Source organism: Labrus mixtus, chromosome 1 (assembly GCF_963584025.1).
Source record: "Labrus mixtus chromosome 1, fLabMix1.1, whole genome shotgun sequence".
Lineage (NCBI taxonomy): Eukaryota > Metazoa > Chordata > Actinopteri > Labriformes > Labridae > Labrus > Labrus mixtus.
In genome coordinates, this window is record NC_083612.1 from 30,768,073 (window position 1) to 30,792,385 (window position 24,313).

A 24,313-nucleotide genomic window follows, 5' to 3' on the forward strand; every position below is an offset into this window, starting at 1 on the left:
TTCCTTTTGTCTTAAGGTTTTTAGTTGTCGTCAACAAAGGAATCAAGATAAGTATGGACAGAAAAGAAAACACTGAATGGGACATTATTATCACTTCTCAAGTCAATTTAGCACAAACTGATTTATAAACCTTTACATTTCAATTCATGATGATTCACTGAAACATGGCTATGACAGGAAACACATCCCCTCTTCTGTTTTCTACTCTGTCTTTTCTTTGGATGTCTAAAAAGACATTAAGGTGAAATCACTGCAGGTCATCTATATGGTACTTTTTTGCAATATAAAGAAAGTATCGTCTCTTGGGTACATTTTACAGTTTTTCAGCACATAGCAAATGTTTACAATATTTAGATTAATTTAACAGAGAAACTAATGTGGCAGATTTATTACCAAAAGCTCTTAGTGTTTAGTGTTCGTAAGATATTACAAAAAAATGAACAGCTTGTACAATAACAAAAGCTCAGAGGTGAGAGCAGCCTCTGAAATGAGCTTCAAAAACATGTGAATGTACCATAATGACTTTGGTTGTGAATTCCCAACACAATCAGGGTTAAACACATCCTTAATAAGTTTGAAAGCGGAAGGCCCTTTATCAAACAGCATCACTATCTGTGTGTTCACAAGTGTGTGTGTGTGCGTGTGCGCGTGTGTGTTTCACTTGGAAACTTCCGCAGGAGACTGCCCTAGAGCAGTTACCATGACAACACAAGGGCGGATGAGGGATAGAGAGTAAAATAAGGGGATAGAGCGGACAGAATGTGTGTGTGTGTGTTTGCTTCTAGTCTGGTTGCTTCATTATCTACTCTCCTAGCAGCAAAACGATGTGATCGCGCTGAGCACACACACACACACACACACACACACACACACACACACACACACAGGTTGCCCAGTCGGGTTCTGTGTGAGTGTGTATGTATGGCTGACTGTTACACCAGTGTGTGTTTGCAAAGAGACTTTAGGGGGGCTTATTTTGGATGTAGCATAAGTGAAATAGCTGCGTGAGACAGTAACTTTGAGACACACACGCAGGCACAAACAGTGTTTTATCAGGCGAAGCATCAGCAGGCTGTCAGGACTACTGATCAATGAAACTATTCCATTAAGCCGGCCGTATCTCTCTCTCTCTCTCTCTCTCTCTCTCTCTCTGTGCTAGCAAACTGCTCCCTGTGTTCCCGGGTTATGACAGAGCAGCGATGCTCTGTAAAATGCTGACAGGACCACAAAGCGCTCCACTAGGGCCACTGGACTACAACTAGACAGTGTCAGCATTTAAGTCTAACTGGATCAACTATACTTCGGTCTCTGTTTACTTAAACATAGACACAAGAGAGAGCTGTCTCACTCTGCCCTTTAGAAGACTGTCCCTTAAGTCAGATTAAAGTTATGGGAACATCATCATCAAAGTCACAGACGTGTGCCCAGCAGAGCATTTAGTCCACTTCTACGAGCTAAAAGGGGGAACGTTTTCAAGCACAGCAGCTCAAAGGTTGGTTTTTCTTTTACCTTTAGTTTTTAGTTTCTACACTTGTCACAGTGGAGTCAGTGCAGGAACATATTGTGTCAGAAACACAAAACAAATAGTTCCACGTTCCATGTTTTTCAGTTGAAATAATTAAGCATAAAGTCATGGGAAGGAGCCTATTGTTTAGACGTATATAAGTCTCTCTGTTTTCTTTAAGTTTCCATGAAGAGACATTGGAAAAAACAATGGAGGGATAATTATAATTATTGTCAAATCAGTATTATCAATTAATGATTGACCTTGTTAAACTTTGTTTCTAAAAGGAAAAGGTACAAAGCATCATTTGTTGAAGAGGTTAACTTTGATTATCTTCTGTTTTGGATTAATGTGTTGGCACTCAGTTTGACATGAGCACTATTTAAATATGAGTCCTGAAAAAGCTCTTACTTTGGTAGGATGTGTGCTATACTTTTTAGGTAATCATGGAAAAATGTCAACTCTCAGACTGCTGTACTTGGACTGGGCTTTCTGTGATAACAGCCTATAGCCTACTTGCTGACTAACACTATGTTTTGACCATAGAACAAGACATAGACATAGAAAAAAAAAAGATAAGATGATTATTCTTTATAAGAAGACATCTGTGTTTCTCTGTGTTTGTTTTCAACTCTTCTTACATAAGATATCGCTCCCTTACTGTGTGCCCTTTTCCTTCTCTACTCCCCCTGTGCTGTGCTACAACTTGTTCTTTTCGTGTGAAAACAGGAAGAGGCAGAAGTCAACATCATCAAGGCTAAACATACACAAAGGGCAGCAAACACAAAAGAAAAAGGCACAGATTGATGCTACGCTTGCTTTTTCATTGTGACCCACAATGTGATTTCAGAAAAGGAGATATGTCACTGTGTTCCCATCTACTCAAAGTGAAGATAAGGTGCTGGTTACTGGAATAAATCTTGACAAGATGTCTTTAAAAACCACAGAATTTGGATTCCTGAAGAATGACCTGTGAAAAACTTTCCAAAAATCTCTTTGCATACTGTAATGTTCTTTAAAAAAAAAAAAGAAACCCAACATGAAAAAGGATGCAAGCGCAGACCAACTTGATCCAACAGACTCAGATTGTGTTTGATGTTAACAACGAATGTGGCAGCAGCATAAAGCACCACAACTGAACAAGCAGCAGTCATACATTTTATTTTTTAAAAGCCTCTTTTTACAAAATTTCCCAAAAAAATTCCAAAGAAAAGTCATAATAACCCATCGCTGAAATGTTCTTAAGTTGCTTTTCACACGTCCCTCACAGCAGGGGTCTTAGGAGGCAGGAAATGATGCAAAAAGGGCACCATGGAAGTTGTAAGTTTGAAGTTTGATTCACTTGGATAATACACATTGTGGCACAGAGAGCTGAATTTAATGTGGACCCAGCTTGAGTTGGAGCTCACATTGGGTCTTGGTTTAACAAATAACTGAGGTGACGTAAAATTAACAGAGGGGGGAATGTTTTTGAAATGTTTTTATTCATGAAAAAAATATGAATTACATTGGGCCTATAGACTTTGAAGCCTTTTAGCCTTTAATGAATATAATTTATGGTGCCGCTGGATTATTTCGAGACCTTCCCGTTAATACAGGTGCGTAGTGGGAGAGAAAAAAGTTTTTTGAACGCAGTGAAAATATTGTTTTTGAAAGGCTAAATGCAAACAAATATAATTGAAACAGAAAGTTTTGTTAGATAAAAACATGTTGTGAATTTTAGAAATGATTACATTGATCTTTTTTCAGTAAATTTTGACTTTTGGACTTTACAATGCTCTGGAGATAATTGAAATGTTTGGTTCACACAAGTCGGAAACAATTGGGCTACCAGTCACCACTTGAATCTAATTCTACAAATAGTATAATATTTAGGATAACTTTGGTATTTTTTAAACCTGGGCATTATTTTTTATATATTTTGGTGTCTTAATGACGAATAGGTAGGCTACAAAAAGTTTTGGAATCGGTCCAGTAGATCGCCACAGCCAACAGCTGCAAATGGCTGCTTTAGGGCAAATGTGCCGATCAAAGTACGTCCACTAAAAGTGTTTGTTTTTGCCATTGACAGGCTTAGCTTGTTATTCTAAAGCACTCCAGATAATATCTAGATAATTACAGGAGGACCGCTCCGGAGATTCTCCTGACCTGGCTATGCCTCTCTCAGCGGGAGACTTTCCCTGTCAGAGGGGAGGGGGTGGGAGGTAAGACGTGACGTAAAAAAACAACGCGGAAGTAGCGGCCGAAGCAACAGAGTCCGCTACACGGCGCTGTAATGACAATATTTGCCTTTATTTCAATGCTATGTGTAATCCAATGGAATAACATCTACAAAACACACTTTTTGTCCCCACCGGAGATAAAATTAATTCAGCAGGGGCAGGGATATGTAGACCAGTGGGGCGGAAATCCCCCCATCCCCCCGGCAAATCACACCCTGGTAACGTATATGATCCTTCCTTCCATCAATGGAAACTAGAAACTCAACTTTTTGGAGAGGAAAAGGCCAAATAGACCAAAAAAAACAAAAAAACACTTGCACTGCTTCCAACTCATATGTGCAGCAGGCCTAAGCCAAATAAATGTGAAGAACATGAAAATCAAAGAGTGGCTGTTCTCAGAGCCGGTACCATTTTTTTTTAAATTTTATTGTTTTATTGTGTTTATTGGTTTTTGAAGAAACCCACTTGAAATGTAGTTGTCATGTATGGGTCATCTGATAATAAAAGCCACTAATAGAAGAGTAACCACACTCAGAAATACATTTTATCAAAAGTACAGGAACTAGACATAATGAACTGCCTCAGACATGACTGTTGGGTTTTCAGACTATTGAGCCACAAATGTGTGCACTAAACACACACACACGCACATGCACACACGAATGCATGTTCAAACACACAACAACACTCACATGTACTCAGGAAAGGGGACATGCTCATTGATCTAGAAGTGAATGTAAGCCAAAACAACTACAAAGGCCTGAAAAGCACAGCCATGCCCTGACAGGTGTGTATGTGTGTAAATGCATGATGTTAATATGCAGGTCTATACCTTCGTCTGTCTTTGTCTGCATGAAAGACACGAGCAAAACCACTTGTGTATGTATGTGTCTGACTCCACTTGTTTCTATTTAGGTCCCTGTAGGTGTGTTCTCTGTGTGTGTGTGTGTGTGTGTGTGTGTGTGTGTGTGTGTGTGTGTGTGTGTGTGTGTGTGTGTGAGTTCAAATTTTTGTGTGTATGCTTTAAGGCAATACCAGTTCAGGTCACTGATTCTTGTTATTTGATGTTGAAGCTTCGGCTGCAAAAAAAGTATGAGTTTGTGTCTGTGGGTTTGTGGTCTCTGGTGAGAACGCACCCAGTATTCACTCCCTAGTTTTCTGTCTGTCTGTCTGTCTGTGTGTGTGTGTGTGTGTCTGTCTGTCTGTCTATCTGTCTGTCTGTCTGTGTGTCTGTCTGTCTGTCTGTCTGTGTGTCTGTCTGTCTGTTAACTTACTCTTGTATTCGAGATGGAAACCTGCTGCCACCACACTGATGTCACTCTGAAAGTGCAGAAGAAGCTGATTGGACGTTGAGTTAAGGAGGGCGGGTGCAGTGGTTCCTGTACAAGACAAACAGATAAACAGAGTAAACATAAACAGTTGATGTTTACAGATAGAAACAAGCTGATAATTTTTCATATACAATCCACAATATTCTGACAAAAGTGTTTTGCAGTTAAACGCGTAGCACATGGTAAGAAAACACAACAGCAAAATAGTTCATGTCAGACAATGATGAGCATATAGAAAGAGATGTCAAACAAAATAAATGGTGACACTATTTTGGCAAACAAGACTTTGACCATAAGTCTTGTTTAAATTCTTTGGCCATCTGGGAAATTATGTGTAGAGAAAGGTAGTGACCCCTGCTCCCCCCCACGGACTGCTAACATTTGAGTGTCCTCGAGTGAACAACCCTCCTCGGCCCCAGTGAAGCTGCTCAGTGGCCAGCCACCAGATCACTGTGGTTAGAGTGGGCAGCTCCCCAGTGTGCCTTCTTGAGAAGGGCACATTTGTGTGTGTGTGTGTGTGTGTGTGTGTGTGCGTGTGTTAATGTGTGTGTGTGTGTTGCCCTATGGGCGGCATGTTTTATGTGTGATAGGTGTGTGACAGGTATGTGCTCAGGGCAGGTCACAGGGGAAACTCCACTGGGAAATCGTAAAAGGTTAGATCATTCTTTATCCCTCCTTGTCGTCTTCATCCCCCTCTTTTTCGTTCTCTCACTTTTTCTTCCATCCTTCACTCAAACTCTCAGTGAACCCCCCCTGCTCCCCTCCCCCTCCCCATCCCTTCCTACTTTTCTTGTCTTCCTCTCCCTGACTGCCAGGAAATCTGAGTTTTAAAGAAATGTATTTAGGACATATATATGATATTTTTTATTATTAAAACTCATCCATCATAGATCCCCAGTGCACCCTGTGTGTGTGTGTGTGTGTGTGTGTGTATCTATAGTTGAAACCTGTCTTATCTAATTCCTCATACATCTTCTGTGTGTGTGTATTTGTGTGTGCGTATGTGTCAGTCAGTCTTAATGTGCGTGTGTGTGTGTGTGTTTGTATCTATAGTTTAGGAGCTGTCATATCTCATCCATCATGGATCTCCAGAGTGTTTGTGTGCGTGGGTGACTGAACACAAGTTTGTGTGTGCGTGTGTGTGCGTGTGTGTGTGTGTGTGTGTGTGTGTGTGTGTGTGTGTGTGTGTGTGTGTGTGTGTGTGTGTGTGGGTGTGTGTGTGTGTGAAAGTATTGTCATACCAGAAAATGACCCTAATTTAGGAGCTGTCATGTCTCCTCCGTCATAGATCTCCAGAGAGTCCCAGTTGTGCTCTGTCGCAAACGTCATCACTTGGATCTAAATAGCAAACAGTGGAAATAAATGAACAAAATCAGGTTTTTTTTTGTATCTTCCAGAGTTGTTGTTGATTAATTTGAATTATTTCTGAGTGCATACACATCTATACCTGAATTCCAGCCCCTTCACTGACATGTATCCTCCACAGACAGTTGAGACTGTTTGGGTAAGGTTCAGGATAGCCAGGAGACAGTATTGTACCCCGACGTTCAGTTAAATTGCTGCTGCAGGGAACTAGAATGAAAAATATAAAATGTACATTTCTTGACAATCTCTATCAACTAAGTGGCTAACAGGAGGGACAGGTTGCTGGGATATGGCTGTGCCTACTCTGTGACAATATGGTGATCAAATGAGCACTACATGGGACCAGAGAGAGAGGAAATATGATAACAAACATTATTTATGGCAGAAACTGAGGTGACAGTTTATACTGTTTGCAAAAGGCTTGCTCACAGCAGACAGAGATTTCACGTAGGCATACATTTGGTTTGTTAGGAATAATGTCAGAATCCTCACTTTGACAGTGGATGATTTATAGAAAGGATTGATTTCTTACAATGGACCTACTTTTTTTGTATGCTGTTTACATTCTTACACATTCAGGGTCAGGCAGCCTTACCAATGCAGGTGGGTGTTGTTGCGTTCCACTGTGCGAGAGCACCTGGCACGGCCTGGCACCGGATGGCACTGAATCCTTTCAGCAGATACCCTGGACTGCACTCGAAGCGAACCACAGATCCAGCAGAGAACTCTGAACCGATCCGTCTGCCATACCGAGGCTCTGGCACTGAGCTGCACTGACTGTCACTGGTGCGGGGAACAGCTACCGCAATGAAAGGAAAGAACACATAGAATAGGAAGAATGAAATGAGAAAATAAGAGAAATACAGATACAAAAAGATTTTTACATTGAACGTGAGTTGAGTAAGACTTATTGTGTTTAGGTGAATATGTGAGAGAAAAAGAGTTACCTTGGTAGACGAAGTGAAAGCCTCTAGCTGACTGGCCACTCTTAGCATTGAACCTCAGCATGATCTGATTGGATGTTGCCAATGGCAATGTCTCACCTGGGACACACAATTACAAACACACGCACGCACGCACGCACACACACACACACACACACACACACACACACACACACACACACACACACACACACACACACACACACATTCATGATAAATTACAAATCCTTTTTTATGCTTAAAACTTCTCAAATTACTCTCCAAAGAACACCGCTTTATGTGTTTTCTTTCTTTTTTTTTCAAAGTACAGACAATTGAGACACAGACCATAACAGACATATGAGCAGGTACACACACCAACACAACACACACGATCACACACATTCTTGCACAGCCTGCCTGCTCCACTGACACTCATAACCCTACATTTAGCTGTGCTAGTTTACATTCATAACTCAGCACTAAGCGAGGTTTCTTATTCATTTTCACCTCAGGCTACAATGCGGTCCTTACAATAATAAGAATGCACAAACAAACACACACACACACACACACACACACACACACACAAACACAAAGTACATGCACACACACACACAGATTTATATGCACAGGCTACACAAGCAAACCCAGTAACAGTGATAAATGAGAATAACATGCTCTGGTGTGGCTGACATTTGGAACCATCATTAGCTGCATCGAGATGTGTGTGTGTGTGTGTGTGTGTGTGTGTGTATGCTTTAAGTTTGGAATGTGTGTATGTGTGCTATTATGTTTGTGTGTCAGGATAATCAGTCAGATAGCTGGAACAATGTGCTCCAAAACTGTTAAACTGTGTGTGTGCTTGTGTGCATGTGTGGACGCGCGTGTGATATGGTAATGATGCGGCTAACACTGTTCTGTAAAGCCGGGTGTGTTTCTTTCTGTGCTGCCAGTTTTAGTGAAAAGGAGGTCTTCAAACCCAAATTAACTTTAAGAAATAAGCCACCCACTTTCATCAGATATACCAGATTCCTTTCTCTGAACTAATGAAGATCACTAAAGAGAAATATGTTGAGTGTGTAGCTACTCTACATTTCGACAAAAAAGTGACTATAACTATGAATCAAGCAGCTGGATAAACACGAAAAAGGAGAAAGGTACAATGAGAGAAAAGAAAAGTCAAAATGTAAACCTGTGTGTATGAAATAGAAAGGAATACCTCAGAGAACCATCAGATCTATCCAGAGTTTGATCATGATTTTAGCAGCAAACCGTACTCCTCTCAGATATAAAAAAAAAAGCTAATCGTACTCATACGCACCCAACTGAATAAACAATCCAGAGGAAATATTGAAAAAGCCCTGATTTTTATAGAAAAGAAACTAAATGACGATTCCTGTGGGATTCCCCTGCAGCGTGCCCCCTGGCCATTACACTCAACAGGAGAACACCAAACTCTGAGGCGATGCCGGCACATTTTGCTTACAAATCTGTTAATCAATATTTCCTCATATTTTTTTCTTCTTACAATGTCATATACATCGATTTTGGCTCATGTTACGATCTCCATCCATGCAGAGGGAGTCACTGTGCAGTGACTGAAAGTTGCCAAGCTGGGATGACTCAAAGTTGGAGGATTGTAGAAACCCAGGGAGGATTGTGTTGAGGAGTATCAGCTCGACTTTATATTGTACGGGCCCCACTGAGGCGCTTTCCACCGCTGATTTCCTCTTGTAAAGATAACCCATAATGGATTTCCACCAAATACATCACTGTCAAGTAAATTGTGATAACAACTACTGCTGCCGTGTTCTACAGCCCCCAAGAGCTGCTTCCTTACAGATGATTTCATTATTTTATCTTCTTCAAAGATGTGCTCAGGAGCATAGAAAAAAAAAAGGGGGAAACTGGGGTAAACTTTTAAAACATTGGAACTTAATCTCATGCTGAGTCAAAATGATAAAGAAAAGATGTGTTTAACAGTTATACCTGACGAGTGAAGACTCACCTGAATGCGACCCCGCCAGGGAGCTGAGCAACCGAGCGTTCTCATTGGCTCCGTCAAACAGCTCCACGGAGTCATTCATCGCTGTCTGAAAAACAGCAAACTGGCCAAACACAACTGACGGAGACAAAAAAGGACAGAAAATAAAAACATGTAGGAAAAAAAAAAAAAGTTAGTTACTTTTACTTGGGTGTTTCATTTACAGCATCTTTTGTTTTCCACATACACTGTGTGCTCATTTCTGTACTCACCAAACTGAGGGGACACGCTGATGGAGTAGGAGCAGGTCTGCCTTGTGGTGTAGTTCAAAGGATAGTTTGGTGACAGAACAACTCCTTCAGATCCTCCGTACTGTCCTCCGCATGGAGCTGTCCAAAAGAGAATGACTTTTTTAAACTAAACAGTCCTGAAACGAAAGTCACATTTTACACCAATGCAGGAAACAAATGTATAGCCCATGTTACATGTACTGTTTATGGTGACTGCACAGTGTAAATCCTCAGAAGAGAGGGCATCAGCTTCACAGTCCTTTAGCATGCCTAAAGGAAGAATGTGTGACGTTTTGATCCAGTAGATGTCGCCTTTGAGCGCCAACATGAAACCAGAACAAACTGCTGTTTGGCTGAACCTCCGCCATGCTAAAATCCTGCAGCAACACACCTCCAACCCCCCTCCAATCCAGTTCGCACGGAGGAGTTTAGCGCAAGCGGCGGACCGACTTGTCCTTCGCTCAAGCTGCATTTGCCTGTGGCCTGCATTGTTGTGTAAGCAGGCTAATGTTAGCACACTTTCGTTAGCTCGTAGCTTCAGCGTAATCTAAAAATGCTTATGTGACATCAAAATAAGAAGTGAGTATGTCTTTTCTTTAGTTCTTGACTAAAACAGCTTTCAAATGCAAGGAGAGGAGTCAGCATGTTAACATGGCTCCGACAACAATAAAGCTGGTGGGACTTTCTCACTCATTGTCGACAGTCATGACTCAGAGACATTTGCAAAGCATAGCTTTCTGCTATATTTACATGTAAAATGTAGCACATGTTTACTTTAATACAATTTCTGTGCCTAAACACAGGACTGTTCTCTCTCAGACCGACTCACCAATCTGAAAAGGCCTTACTAAAAGCACGTCTTAATGTCCGCAAGGTGTTGCTTTCTTCTTTATACATATGCATTTAGGGAAGCATTGTGCACTTAATAATGTTCACACAGCGTTCAATGGCCATGTGTGGGAAATTATTCACCTTTAAAGAGCAGCTGCAGCTTTGTGCAGATGTATTAAAAGAGGGTTGCAGTGGGAAAGGAGTGTTTTTAATTACCTTTCGATATATTCTGCAGAAACCTCAGCAGGCAAAGCATAAACACATTATTTCAAGATGTGCAGGGGAGCTGCACTGATTACTTTCAGCATAAAAATGAAGAACAAAAATCAGCTTTTAGGTATTAAAGAGGTCGCAGTAAATAGACAACTTTGGATAATGTGATAGTTGCAAACAAAGAGGGCACTCTGAGTGATGGCCGCATGGTCATTCAATTTGAACTCAATCTGATGCTCACTGAGTCACTAATGCACTTTGGTGATTTCACCTTTTTTGACTACTGTTAAAGTCCATCTGTCTGCAAATACCTGGAATTGTTAAGAGCCATCTGCTGTATCACTTAAGAGATTTCTCAATACTGAAAAGGCAACGTAGCATGCGTCATATACAATTTTAATTAGTATCCTTTTAATACCTACTAAGATCTTAATAAGCAATTAATATTCAATGTATAACAAGAAATGTCTTATGTGACGGTGTTTGTCTGAAATCCTGTCTCAAGTCGCATTGAGACAGCCTTGCAGCTTTAATAAAATAATCTATTGATGTTTCATGGAATTCTTTTGAAATCTTTTCCATTTGAAAGATTTGATCTTTCTTAGAAATTAAAATCATAACTCTGCGTGGACCTCAAAGACTCGGATAAAGCACATGCTCCATCTAGTAACTGTTTTGTGTTGTCTCCATTTATCCTTTTAATCTACTTAGCATTTAATGGATAAATCCATCTGAAGTAGTACAAATAAAGTTATTTCACAATTTCTAGGACAGATTTTTGTACAAGTAATGATATATCTCCTCGTAAAGGTTTTGACCTTGTTAAATTGTTACTTTAGGCTCACACAAAGTCAGCCTGAGAAGCCCTTTGCAGTTTGGGAAGGCAGTAACTCAGTCTGTAGGATTTGGGTTGGGAACCTGAGGGTTGCCCATTCAGGTACCGATGCGGACCATAATATGGAAGTAGGTCTGGTAGCTGGAGAGGTTCCAGGGTACTTCCCGAGTACCAAGTACCATTGCGGTGCCCTTGAGCAAGGCACCGAAACTCCCAACCGCTCATGTGCGCTCCCTGCAGTGTGTAGCACGTAACATAACAGAGTGTAAAACCAGAATTTCCCTCAGGGATTAATTAAGTATATATATATATATATAAAAATATGCAGTGCCCTTTATTTGTATAGCACTTTTTCATACAGGTACTGTAACAAAAAAGCAAACAAATGAAAATAAAAAAGGCGATAAAGCAGTTCTGATCACTTTTATATATGATAAGGCTTTTGCCTTTTTCCTTTCTTATTGTTAGAGCTGCTCAAATTTGACCTCTATATTTAACATACTTGGTAGTTATTGCTAATACTACACATCATTTTACCATTATCACTGACATAGTAGCTATAACTCTATCCTATTCATAGTTGTTGTTGTTGCTGTTCGTCTGTTTGTCTCTATCCTTCTTCCTGTATCTCCCTCTGTGCCATTTATCAAGCTCAACAAAGTGTCACCAGGTGGCTGTTCATCATGAGTCAGGTTCTGCTTGAGGTTTCTGCCACAAAACAAATGACCATAACGTTTAAGTGCAGGTGCTCAGATTATAACTGAGTGTATTTATAGGGAAGGCAGGTATTCCTACATCTGTCTAATCAGTTTTAAGGGTTTAAACTTGTTGAAACAAATATTTAAAACTTCAACCAAAATGTTGTTTTATTCCATCATTATCCCATCATTGTACATTTCATTTTGGTTTAGAGGTCAATCTGAATGAATACAGGTAATGTTGAGAAGTGTTTGTTTCTGTGACATATTGTGTTGCTGGTTGATGTTGATTTAACTATCCATAAATCTTTTATCTGGAAACATGTGTGGATAGGTAGGACATCTAGTCCTGAGATCAATTGTGCTGTGTAGCTGCTCTAACTTGTAAACATGGACACCAAAGTGAAAGGTCAAAAGTTCCATAATGCATAGTGCTCAGACAGGCAGTGAGTCACAGAGTCAACTCCAGCTGCTGCGGCCAGCAGATCAAACTGTGGTCGTTGGACTGTGGCGTCTCCAGGTGTAAATGTGTGCAACTGTGTGAGGGGGTGATCAGCGCACTTCCGAAAAAGAGAGCCTGGCTCAAAGACAAACTCCCCTGAATACATAAATAAATAAATCAAATAAGTGAGGCCCACATATATCAACATACATTAGGTATGCTAGTGATGTCCTGCCATGCCTGTACTGCAGCCAACTTCACACACTGTATGTTTCCAGAAAATATGATAGGTTGGATTGAGGTCAGGTGACTGATCTGGCAGAGCTATAGCCACTCTCCTCTGTTTGACCATAAAATATTCATCGGTTGTCTTGTTTGTACACAAGGATCATTGTTCTGCTGCAACGTCCTAAAATTGGAACAACGCTGCTCATCCATCCAGTTCACTTCAAAACAGCTCGCAGGGTACAAAGCCAAAGCAGTACAAAACATAGTAATACTTACAGGCTACACTGTAGCCACTGTAGAACTATGATAACAACATAACAAGCAAACCCTTCTGGCAGCAATGCGCACTTTCATTCGCTTTGTTGGCTTCAGTCATTTACAGACATCATGTTGAAATGAAGCATTCAGATTTTAATCGTGCTTCTCTTCTTAGATTTCTTTTCTTCCTGCTGCTGCTGCTGCTGCTGGGAGCACTGCTCGCTGCACTCAGAGATGGTGACCATATCACTACTTTCATCTGCTACTTTCTCAGCTTTTGGCTCAAGAGATGTTTAGTTTAGCAGAAAATGTATGTTGTGCCCGAATATCACTTGGACCCTTGTGTCTCAGAGGCATTGTTACATAATGTTGAGAAAGTATTGCTTTTGATCTTTCTGTGCGTGTCTGTGTGTTTGTGTGCGGGAAAAAAACAGATTTCCAACCAAAGGCCTAGCAGCATTAAGGAACATTAATTTATTTCCAAGGTTGTAAAGTTATGATTTATTCTTTAAAACGTGAAAAATATCTTGAAAAAAGAGGTGAAGCATTTGGCTGATCACTGGACGATTGTGCACTGCTTTGAAAAGCAGCCGCATTGTCTCGTAGCAGCACATATAATGCTATGAAGCAGTAGTTCATATGCGATAGGCGGTATATGGTAGCTGTATATCACATTAGAAACTTGAAAAGCAATCTAGAAAAGTGCCTTAGTGTAGTAGTACATAATTTTTATACCTGAGATGACAGATCTGCTGCACCCTCCTCGGAGTACTTTCCTTCATCTTGACAAAAAAAAAAAAGAAAAAAAAAAAAAGAACCCAGCAGGAGGAAAACTTGAGTGAATCAATTTATGCGCCGCTGAGCTAGTGCACAGTGTGGGATCTCCTGTATCGGCGTACTGGGATTTCAAAAGGCCTATTAATCCCCACTACCACTGCATGACCCACAGGAAGCCGAGTAGACCCACCAGTCTGTAGCTTGATCCATCTTGAGCACCCCCAAGAGAGTCACGGGCCTTATGTGAGAACAGCATGTGGGCGTGAACACATTTACTCTGCAGATTAGGCCAGCAGAGGTCAATGAAATTAGTGTCAGGTTTCTTGAGTGTGTGTGCGTGTGGAAAAAAAGCAGCAACAAGCACATCTGTCACCGTCGACACACACACACACACTTGTGGTATTTTCTTATCTCCGCTCGTTCTCACCTCTTCCAGCCTCCTCTCTGCTTGTCTTGTTTTGGTTGCTGGAGTGCAAAAACCTTTTTCTGGCCCACTCCCAATGTCCACCCACAACATCATCTGTGATCCCAAACAGACTTTAGCCATCATCACCTCTGGGCTTCAATGATAATGTGAGAGCAGGGAGGGTGCAAAGGTTGAAAAGGCTGCATGATAAATGGGACAGCACTTGGGATTAATATGATGCATGAGTCATAGGCCTGCTAGTGGCCACTTAAGTGTGAGGATTTGAATTAACGTGCTGTTAAAAGAAATGAATGTTGTTCCAGTTTTGAAACATGATAATAGCCTGAACATTTTTTTCTAGCAGAACAGATAATGAAAAAGTATTTTTGGATAATGTGTTACTTTAATATACTGTAAGGTTTCTGAGTTGCCACCTAGACGGGAGAGTGAATTTAAATACAGTAAATATACAATTGCTCAAATGTTGTTGTTTGCTTAAGGATGGGCATTCACTGTACAATAGTATGCATGTGGAATTTAAGCTGACACTGTGGGTGTAAACAGTTTACAACACACAACCGAGGTTCATGATTGAAGTGCTCACACTGTACGAACTGAAAGTGAAGCACAACCTGAGTGCTAACACTGTGCGTGTTGCATCAGGACAGAGCGTGGACAAATTGTCGACAAGTTCATTTTGGAAACGCTCACAGATAGAAAGTCAGATCTGTGTGTTGTCTCAAATCCACAGCTCAAAAACACATCACCAACAAACAAGCTAACTTGCAAGCTTTAACAACTATTTGCTGGCAGGTGAAGGTTCACAGCAGATTTCTGCCGACATTTCTTTCGTTCAGCTCTTTCATGACGGGAGGGGGACGACGTACCAAACAGGCATGCCTGTCGTTGCATGTGCTGTCTGCCATTTTGCACGAGAGCTTTCATCGTAAAAAAAAAAAGGCCTCAAGTTGGAGACTCATGGCTCTGCTTTCAAAGTGCAAGAGTGTGCAGTCAAACATGCAAGAAATTCATCTAACTGGTCGGGAGCAGCTGATTGGGCCATGATTTCCCCTTGTGCTCTCCTGTAAGGCAAATGACGCACGATCAAGCTGGAATCCAGCCTGACTTTAAAATCAGTCTTGGGACTCAAAATTCAGGTCAGAAACTGATACAATTTGCACAATTCATGCCCAGCTTAAAACAGATAATGACAAATGGACATTAGCATATGTAGCTTCAGTACAGAAAAATAGAGAACATCATTTTTCCAGCTTCTACAAAGTTTTTCACTCTCTTGGATGATTTCGGACGCCACCCTTGAGGGTTATTCCCTCAAGCCAAGTCTTCAGCGTTTCACTCTTGTGGAAACTGTGAATAAAGGGCTCAAACAGTCCACCAGAGAGGCCTGAAGCACTTTCTGATTTCACAGTCCTGAGCCCCTGCGGACTTATCAGGAACATGTGTCAAAGTCTATGAGAGCATGAGTGTGGACATTACGAGCTGGGCTCGTGTTCTATAAGCTTTACTCAGTAAAACCAATTTACACACTGGGAATGGAAAATATAGCAATACTTGGTTTTGGTTTTTACTCCTTTTCTAGACAGTTGTTGTACTACCACCCACTCGTCCCCCTCCTCTCCACTCCTATCCTTTACTACTTTCTTTTTTGTTTCCTAAAGCATCACAGTAATCACCCTCTCTCTCTCTACTCCCACTGATCCCGCGCACTGATATCGATTGATATTTTTTTGGATTGATTCTTTTTGTGCTGCTGCATTCAAACCCTCAGGTCTAGAGGTCTTTTCTTGATCTACCCACAATTCCCCAGTGGTGCTGCTGTAGGCTCAGGTGTCAGCCTTATCAAACCCTCACACACACACACATGCTTTGATCACTCACACCCTCTGACACACACACAAACACACACACACACAAATAAATGCAAAAAAAAATAAAAAATGCAACGCAAGTCACCCTGTTTCTCTCACACATCCATGTGCTTTGATCATCCACACATATACACAGGAACACACACATACACAACTCTTGTGTAGTCCTACCTCGCACTGTCTGCCTCTCATTTTCACATTGCTCTCACACAAATACGCACACACGCTAAGACACACACACAGCAGGGCGTGTGGTTGGTAGTGGGAGTACAGGAAAATATTTCTAAAGTGTCCTAAACTTTGAAAGCAGAGTTGCACTTCTTTAATGAGATGTTTTTCTAACCTCAATGAACAGGACAGTTTACATGAGTTATACTTTCCAGACAGTGAGTTCATCACAACAATGTAAGAACTCCACATATACACAATCAAGTCCATTTATACCCATTGTGAAACAAGGAAATCTGAATGTATATTAAAGACTATATGCAACATAACAAAAAATCCCTTCATAGAAAACAGATTTGTTGAGAAGTTAAATCCCTAAATGTACACTGTATTAATCCTGATAACAAACAATGATAATAATCAGCCTTTTGAGGGTATTTCTAATTTTGTTTAATATTTCAGATCTTACAAGCAGCGTTTTTAAGAACACAGCTTGTTAAACTCCAAAAATCAAGAAAGAGGAGTCAAATTGAGGAGTCACTAAGAAGTCAGACATAGCTGAAATAAAACAGGACCAGATTTTCTGTGAATCCCACAGACACACATTCTAACAGTAAGCAAACCCTAAAATTCTCTTTTTGCCAGCCCTTTTCAAGAAGTGCAACGGAGGAGAGAGGGAGTATGACTGTAGCCTCGTGGCTACGCAGTGTGTGATTCAGAAGGTCAGGGGATGCAGAGAAAAAACAAGTGGCTAGTGCCTAGTGTAGCATGGATAAAGATGTAGAGAGGGAAGTCAGACCTAGCCAGCCATGAGAACCTATTGTGAGACCTTTGTTGTTGTTTTTTCCACTGGAAAAGCAAGGACTTCTGCTGTTCTTTTACAGCCACTGGAAGCACACTCAGGCTGCTTGGGTGAGTCACAGAGGTGGATACCTGCGATAGCCATTGACTGTCTGAAGTGTTGACATGGCCATCATGACTATTACCTGCCCCATTTTGGTCAAAACATTGTTTTTTTTCTTGAAGACAGACGTGTCCATATTAGGACAAGTGTTGGGCACAATGCTGAAAAGTAGTAAAGTAACTAGTTACTGATTACTACTTACAAAAAATAACTGAGTTACTACCAGAGTTACTGCATTATAAAAGTAACAAGCGTTACTTTTTTTGCTTCAATCTTCATATTCGTGTTCACATTAGTCAGTGTTGCTGTGGCAGAACTGAGCTGTGACAACTCACACATTTCAAATAACAGTGTAGTCATTTTCAATATGAAGGTATTTTACTAATTAGATCTCTAAAGGCAACAGACTTAACAGTTGTTATGACCAACACATCACAGACAACATACCTGTGTATCAGTCTATAGTCCAGCTTACTGTGTTTTAAGTAAAGCCGGCTGTTTGTATGGAGTCTCTTCCTTGGTCTGCCGAGGTTAACGTGAGCTGCACCTGGGTCGTGGTTATTTGCAGCATCGGGGTATCTAGAAGCGCGTTGTTGTTTAGCTCGGTGCTTCGTTGTTGTGAGAGAAGCGTTTAGACTTCAACTGACTGATATATTCTTGTTGTTTAACTCGAGCAGGGAATAATAATGTTGGTATTTTCGAGACAGAAAGCTCACGGCTGACTTCTCCACTGCCTTTTTTTTTTGTTTACAGCGCATGACGTTCTTTCTCCCAGGATGCTCCGGTGCTGACATTAGCGTAGCCTGACCCGCCAAATCATGTCAATACACCTTAATCTTGTGTTGTTGTCAGCTGATTCACACACTGAGTAGGACACAAGGAAGGAGCAGGAGGGACTGAGTAGTTGGCTAATGCTAAGTAAACAAAGCACATGTACAAGTCTGATTTATTCGCTGGCCCATTAGCATGTTAGCTACAGTATATCCCACTGAATAAGATTCTAGGTCAGCCTAGACACTGACTTCTGCTTAGTGCCACCATCAAATTATTTTAGATTTTTATTCACCAAAACATTTAAGCTTGTAGTGTGATAAAGATCAACACAAATTTACATGACAGCCATATGTCCACTACAAGACACCAACACTAAAAATAAAGCAAAAAGGTGAATTTCCCTAAATTAGCTAAGCATACAATTAGCTTATATCACTCTGAAGCTTACTTGACTTTTAGCTTTTGAAGTCAGCTGAAGTCGCGTTTAGACACTTTTTGAGCAATGGAGGATTCCGCTTGTTGTTTGTATATTGGTCGGAAGCTGTTGTTTGAGAGGCTCTTTCATGTGCTTATCTGGGATCAGTGTCAGGACATGTAGCCGTGATGTTAATCAAAGCTAATGATAAGTTTGTCACCCCTAAGTTACTTGTCAGGTTTTGAATAAAAGAACAGCCACCTGCAGGCCAATGTGTTTTGTGTTTACTTCCAATGGAGAGCAATCAAACTTTTACATTGAAAATGTTTTGTGACAGGCACATATGGTCTATTTACTGTATACCCCACACAGCAGTAGACATACATATTATAATTAAAGTCCAAGCTGTGATGTACAAGCTTGATTTAAGATGTTAACACAGATTTAAACACAATGCACCTTTTGTTGGAAAGTTGCCTGCAGTGATGTCATAGACCTACACGGATTCATGTCCTTAAACACACCATGAATAACAGTTGAGAATTAAAGCAAGTGTGCATGAATAGACATGAGTGGTTTCCCATACTCTGTGTGCATGTGTGTGTTTTTTGTGGGAAGGTGCGTGTGCGTGAATTCTGCCTCTGGGCGGCACTCTGTAATAGCTACGTCTCTCTCTTGCTTTACCTCTCTGTGTCTCTCTCCCTCTCTTGCACACTAACACACACACACACACACACACACACACACACACACACACACACACACAAACACACACAGACACACACAAACACACACAGCCTATCAACAGTCACGGAGAATTCCTTCTTTCTCGCACCGGCTCTTAGTTACCATGGAAACCAATAAAAGAGTGGTTTAAGATGGGATGTGTGTGTATGCGTGTGTGTGGGTGTGTGTGTGTGTGTGTGTGTGTGTGTGTGTGTGTGTGTGTGTGTGTGTGTGTGTGTGTGTGTGTGTGTGTGTGTGTGTCTGGTTGAGAGAGAGAGAGAGAGCCAGAGAAAAATCGTGAGAGAAAAATGTAGAGTAAATCAGGCACAGACAGAGAAGGTGGGAGGAAGGTAAAATAAGAAAGTGAGGGGGGGGGGGGGGGGGGTGTAAATAGAGAATAAAGAAAATAGAAGAAGGTGAAAGAGAAAAATATGAGGGGGGGTGGGAGAGGAGACAGAGGGAGTGTAAGTGGAGATGTATTATTTAAAGAGGTCTCACCCTGTCTAATGAGTTTGGTCTAAAAGCCCCAGGAGCTGCCCCAAGAAAGAGACAGACAGACAGAGAAACTTCCCTAACTATGTGGGGAGAAAATCCAATGTGCAATATGGGCCAAAGGAGGAGAAGAGCTAGATTACTGGGAAGAACTGGATTTAGTTAAAATGTTCTGCTTTAAATATGTGAATTGGTCTAGAGTGTCAGTTTCATCAATCTGTGTCTGTATCTGGGACACAAAAAGGGTCCGGGCCAGTAACCAAATTCAGATCTGTGTTACTGGGGAAAAAACTGAACCAAAGAAGAGCCGAGCTAATTTTGTTTCAAAATGTTGTGTTTGGTCAGCTTGTAAAAAAAACTAGGGGACCCGTGGAAATACACAAAAGAGGTAATGCACGAGACCTCAACGTGCAGGAGTCACTGCAGTTACAGCCAGTGAGTGTCAGAAAGCACAGACTGGTTACTGGTGGCAGTGAACTTTAGTTAAGCTTTAAAGGTCGGTCTTTTCAGGAATTACCCCCTGACGTTGTTCTTTGCAGGCAGCATAGATCCTCAGCGAATGTAAAATGTTTATATTTCAGCAGATAGATCATATGAATATCTATATGAACAACGATGACTCAGCATCTAAGGACAACAGATTATGTTTTCATGCTCGGCCCTAAACTCCTGCAAAGTCCAATCAACACAACTGATTCTACGGCAAAGGATTAAGAATTGTCCAGGCCATAGATGTTAATCACAGATTAAATTAAATCATGTATGTAGCCGTCACATTAGAAGTAGACTAGAGGCAACGGCAGTTTAAAACGTGTTCAGATCGAGCTTGCTTTCCCAAGGAAGCTGATATTGTGCTACTAGACTGCACAAACAGACTCAACAATCAGGTATATAGAAATCTAAGGAAAACATTTCTGGCCAAATGTCAACGTCCACGGTCAACTGTGCCTTAAGTAAACTCTAGGGATCTCTGTTGTGTCTAGATGTCCTCAATTTGAGCAGATATTCATCTGTATTTCTCCCGTTTTCTTCACTTCCCTCTAATGAAAACAGCTGAGATTCAGAATGTTTTGACACCCAGTCCAACTGAGGGGGTGTGGTCCTGTGGAAAAGTGTCGTCAATGCACACCCTCTATAGTTATCTCACAAGATATGTTTCAAGCCACACTGTATGTTTGCATAGCAGCTAACAAGATACCTTCCCCCTTTATTTTGATATATACCCAAAATGACAGTATAAAGAAATAGCTACTTTAAGTGACGGGAACAATTATTTTGTCCTGATCTTTGAACCCGCCTGTGGACAAAGCAGTATGTCTTATCTCTTTGATGATCTTGTGATTTAATGTGGATAGTGCTTTTTGATTTATAAGAAAAACTCATCCTGCTGGCCTCTAACAGTCACTTAAAGAAGATCTATTAAACTCACTTTCACCATTAATAATGTCAGTCTGGGACACCTGAGAAGCATTGAGAGATGTACAGCTTACAAACCTCCTTATTTATCTTATACTGGCATCAGTAAAATCCCTAATTGTGGCCTCTGCCTGAAACGGTTAATTTCAGCTCCTCGTCCGATTGGCCAGCTCTCTTTGCAGTCGTAGACATCCAACATCGTTACATTATATGCATGTATAAAAATATGGATCAGCATAATAGAGCTCCTCTAATGTGAAAACGTACACAAATGCTGTTTCTGCAGCATGATCTCCTCTGACCAGGCCACTGTGCTTTCAGGCATTACAAATAGAATTCATCAGTCTCATCCCTGACTGTCTGCTATGCTTTTGTAGGTCATACAGAGGCATCAGGATCTTTTTATAACCAGCTAAACTCCAGGAGCTTTAAAGTGTATTTTACTCAGTGTATGACAGCGTAAACTCCAATGTATCATTATGTAGAAGCTAAAGGAGAACACACCTTAAGGGAGTAAAGTAAACATCAATTACAATACAATACATGAATCAACGGCCTGATTCACTTCAAGACCTTTCAGGGTTTGAGATCATTTTTTATTTGATGGAGCACCATTATGTGGTCTTCCATTACGAGCCTTCAAATGTGACTAAAATATCAATACTTGGCTTGGCTCCATAAATACATTATGGGGGGGGAAGCATCTGAATAAAAAAATGAATCAATTTCAGCCACCACTATTTGCTAATGAAGACGGATACTGTATGTTATCAGAAAAAATGTCTTTATGTATGCTTACAAATACTGGAAAATATTAATTTAGTGCAGACAAGAAGAGACAATTGTTTGATTTTTAAGTTATGGCCAAATGACTGACTAACTGTGTCCCTCATTTCTTCTCTGAAGTCAGCCCTAGTCCTTTAATTTGCTGAAACTGAACTAGTGAAGCCCCACAGCAATGTGCTATTACATCCAAATGAAGTCACTTTTGTTTTGTCTATAACTTTGATAATTTAAAGTTCCTGAAAGATGTGGCTCACAATATGTAAAAAAAAAAAAAAAAAAGAACAAAAACAAGGTTCATTTTCTTTCTTTCTTTGAATTCAACTTTTCTTGTTTCATGCTGCTGAACAACAGATAATCATATCGTCTTTTTCAAAACCATACTGGACAAAGAAGTGTCACAGAGAGCCGGCTGTTTTATCTTGAAATAAGATAACTCCAGGAGCATTTTTCCCTGCTGTCTGTTATTCATTGTTAAGCTGCGTGAGTGCAATTATCTCATCTTCATTCTCTCCCCTCTTAGCTGTGTCTCAGACATTATTTAACAAGATTTCACAGGAGCCTTTGTGAAAGTGTTAAAAGGTATATAAGTAAGTGGGTTGTATTTTCTCAACGTGTGTGTGTGTGTGTGTGTGTGTGTGTGTATGTGTGTGTGTGTGTGTGTGTGTGTGTGTGTGTGTGTGTGTGTGTGTGTGTGTGTGCTTTTATTGTGACTTTTGTGCTTGCTTTAAAATTCCTTCCATGTCCTGCCACCTTGCTCCATGGCTTATTTGAATTTTATACCCATGTGGCATCAGGCTAAGATCACACACACTCACACACACTCAGGCAGGCACTGCCAAACGCACACGCACGCACTCACGCACACGTCCCAAATCCCCAAAATCACATATACACTTTGAATGGCAGTTTGTCAGTTGTCACTTCCTTGGCTCTCTGAGCTGTCAATCAATTAGACAGTTCAGCCTCCCAATCGCTGACGGACTCTGTTGATGTGCACACACACACACACACACACACACACACACGCACTCTCACACACAGAATATCATTTCGGTTTTTCAGCAAGTCATTATTTTGCTTGGTTTTTCTACCTATAAGGAGTCATTGGTAACCTCAATGCAACTTTTAAGAGCATGTTTGAAAAAGAAAAGAAAGTCATATATTTGTCACATTTTCACTGTTTTTTATGACTGTTTGGTTTTCCCATAATACATTGGAGATGTGTGTAAGCACAAGCAGGTGTTTTGTTTAACAGTTTATCATAAGCAGGGAGGATCCTATGTGAGAGATTAGATGAGGGTCACCATGGTGCATTATGAAGTATTTGATTTATTGAAGTATTTGATGTGTGTCTCCTACCTTTACATGATGGCAGAGCACTGTCCCACACTGGCTTCCCATCATGCCCCATGACACAGGTGATGGTTTCCCTGCCCACTGTTGTGTAGCCGTGGTGACAGTTGTAGGAGACCTGGGATCCCAGTTTGTAGTCGTAACCTGTCCGACTGGCGTTCATTATGTTACCAGGGTCGAAACAGGCTTCTCTTGGTTTTTCTGTGGAGAAGAGATTGAGATGAAGTGATTTGGAACGTAAATTGCTTTAGTGTTATTATTTGTCAAACCAGACAGTGTACCACAGCCTCTCATCTTGTAACTTTTCCGTCCACATCATTTTTATTTACAGTGTATATAAATGAATAATAAAAGCCTACACATAGCTGTACAAGCGAATGTTTACATTGCATGAAGGAAATACAGTATTTTAGTGATATTTGTTGACCCTCCTTATGGGCTAAATTGAAGTGTGTCTGCTAATCTGCAGGTTATAGAAAATAGGGTACAAAGATGGTTGAAAAAATGGTTGAGACAAAAGAGCAGTATGGGAGTTAAAGATGCAGAGTCAATCATGGTGAAACATTGCTTTGGATCTTTATGACTTGGCATCTAACCAGCCTGGGTGTGTTTTTGTTACTGTGATCCTCAAATAACAATGAGATATTGGGCTTGACAGAGGGAAACTAACAGAGAGAGAGAGAGACAGAGGAAGAGAGAGAGAGACGAAGAGAGAGAGGTGGAGGGCTGTATAGAAGAGAAACAGGGAGATGATTAAGGTTGTGTTTTAATTAGAGAGATGACAGATGAAAAGTCGAGATTTAATGACAAAAGTACAGAGGTGTGAGGTAGCGTGAGGCGACAGACAACAGAGAAGGAGATAATCTTTTTTTAATTAGAGATAAATGGAGTGAGAGAAACATCAGGGGGGAAAAAAAAAGAGTTTCAAAAACTTGACAGAGCAAATCTAGTCTCTAGTCAGACGAACAACTTATCATCAGTTCCGCATTGCTGTTAAATCAGCCCCAGTCAAGCAACGTCTGTAAAACCAGGATGAGTCACAATCTGTGGAAGTAAACAACTGACGAGCTGACACGAAAC

General features: G+C 40.8%; 1 protein-coding gene across 1 annotated transcript in view; it reads right to left on the reverse strand.

Moving 5' to 3' along the window:
• The window catches only part of LOC132977394 (CUB and sushi domain-containing protein 1-like), a 455,723-nt gene that overhangs the window by 76,396 nt on the left and 355,014 nt on the right, over positions 1–24,313 (reverse strand). The window contains exons 32-39 of the mRNA XM_061041929.1: positions 23,240–23,434; positions 9,605–9,721; positions 9,357–9,470; positions 7,370–7,465; positions 7,018–7,221; positions 6,505–6,629; positions 6,299–6,395; positions 5,001–5,105 (exon numbers count right to left, since the gene is read on the reverse strand). Of these exons, the coding sequence (XP_060897912.1) occupies positions 5,001–5,105; positions 6,299–6,395; positions 6,505–6,629; positions 7,018–7,221; positions 7,370–7,465; positions 9,357–9,470; positions 9,605–9,721; positions 23,240–23,434 (1,053 nt within the window). The remainder of the gene's footprint in view (positions 1–5,000; positions 5,106–6,298; positions 6,396–6,504; positions 6,630–7,017; positions 7,222–7,369; positions 7,466–9,356; positions 9,471–9,604; positions 9,722–23,239; positions 23,435–24,313) is intronic.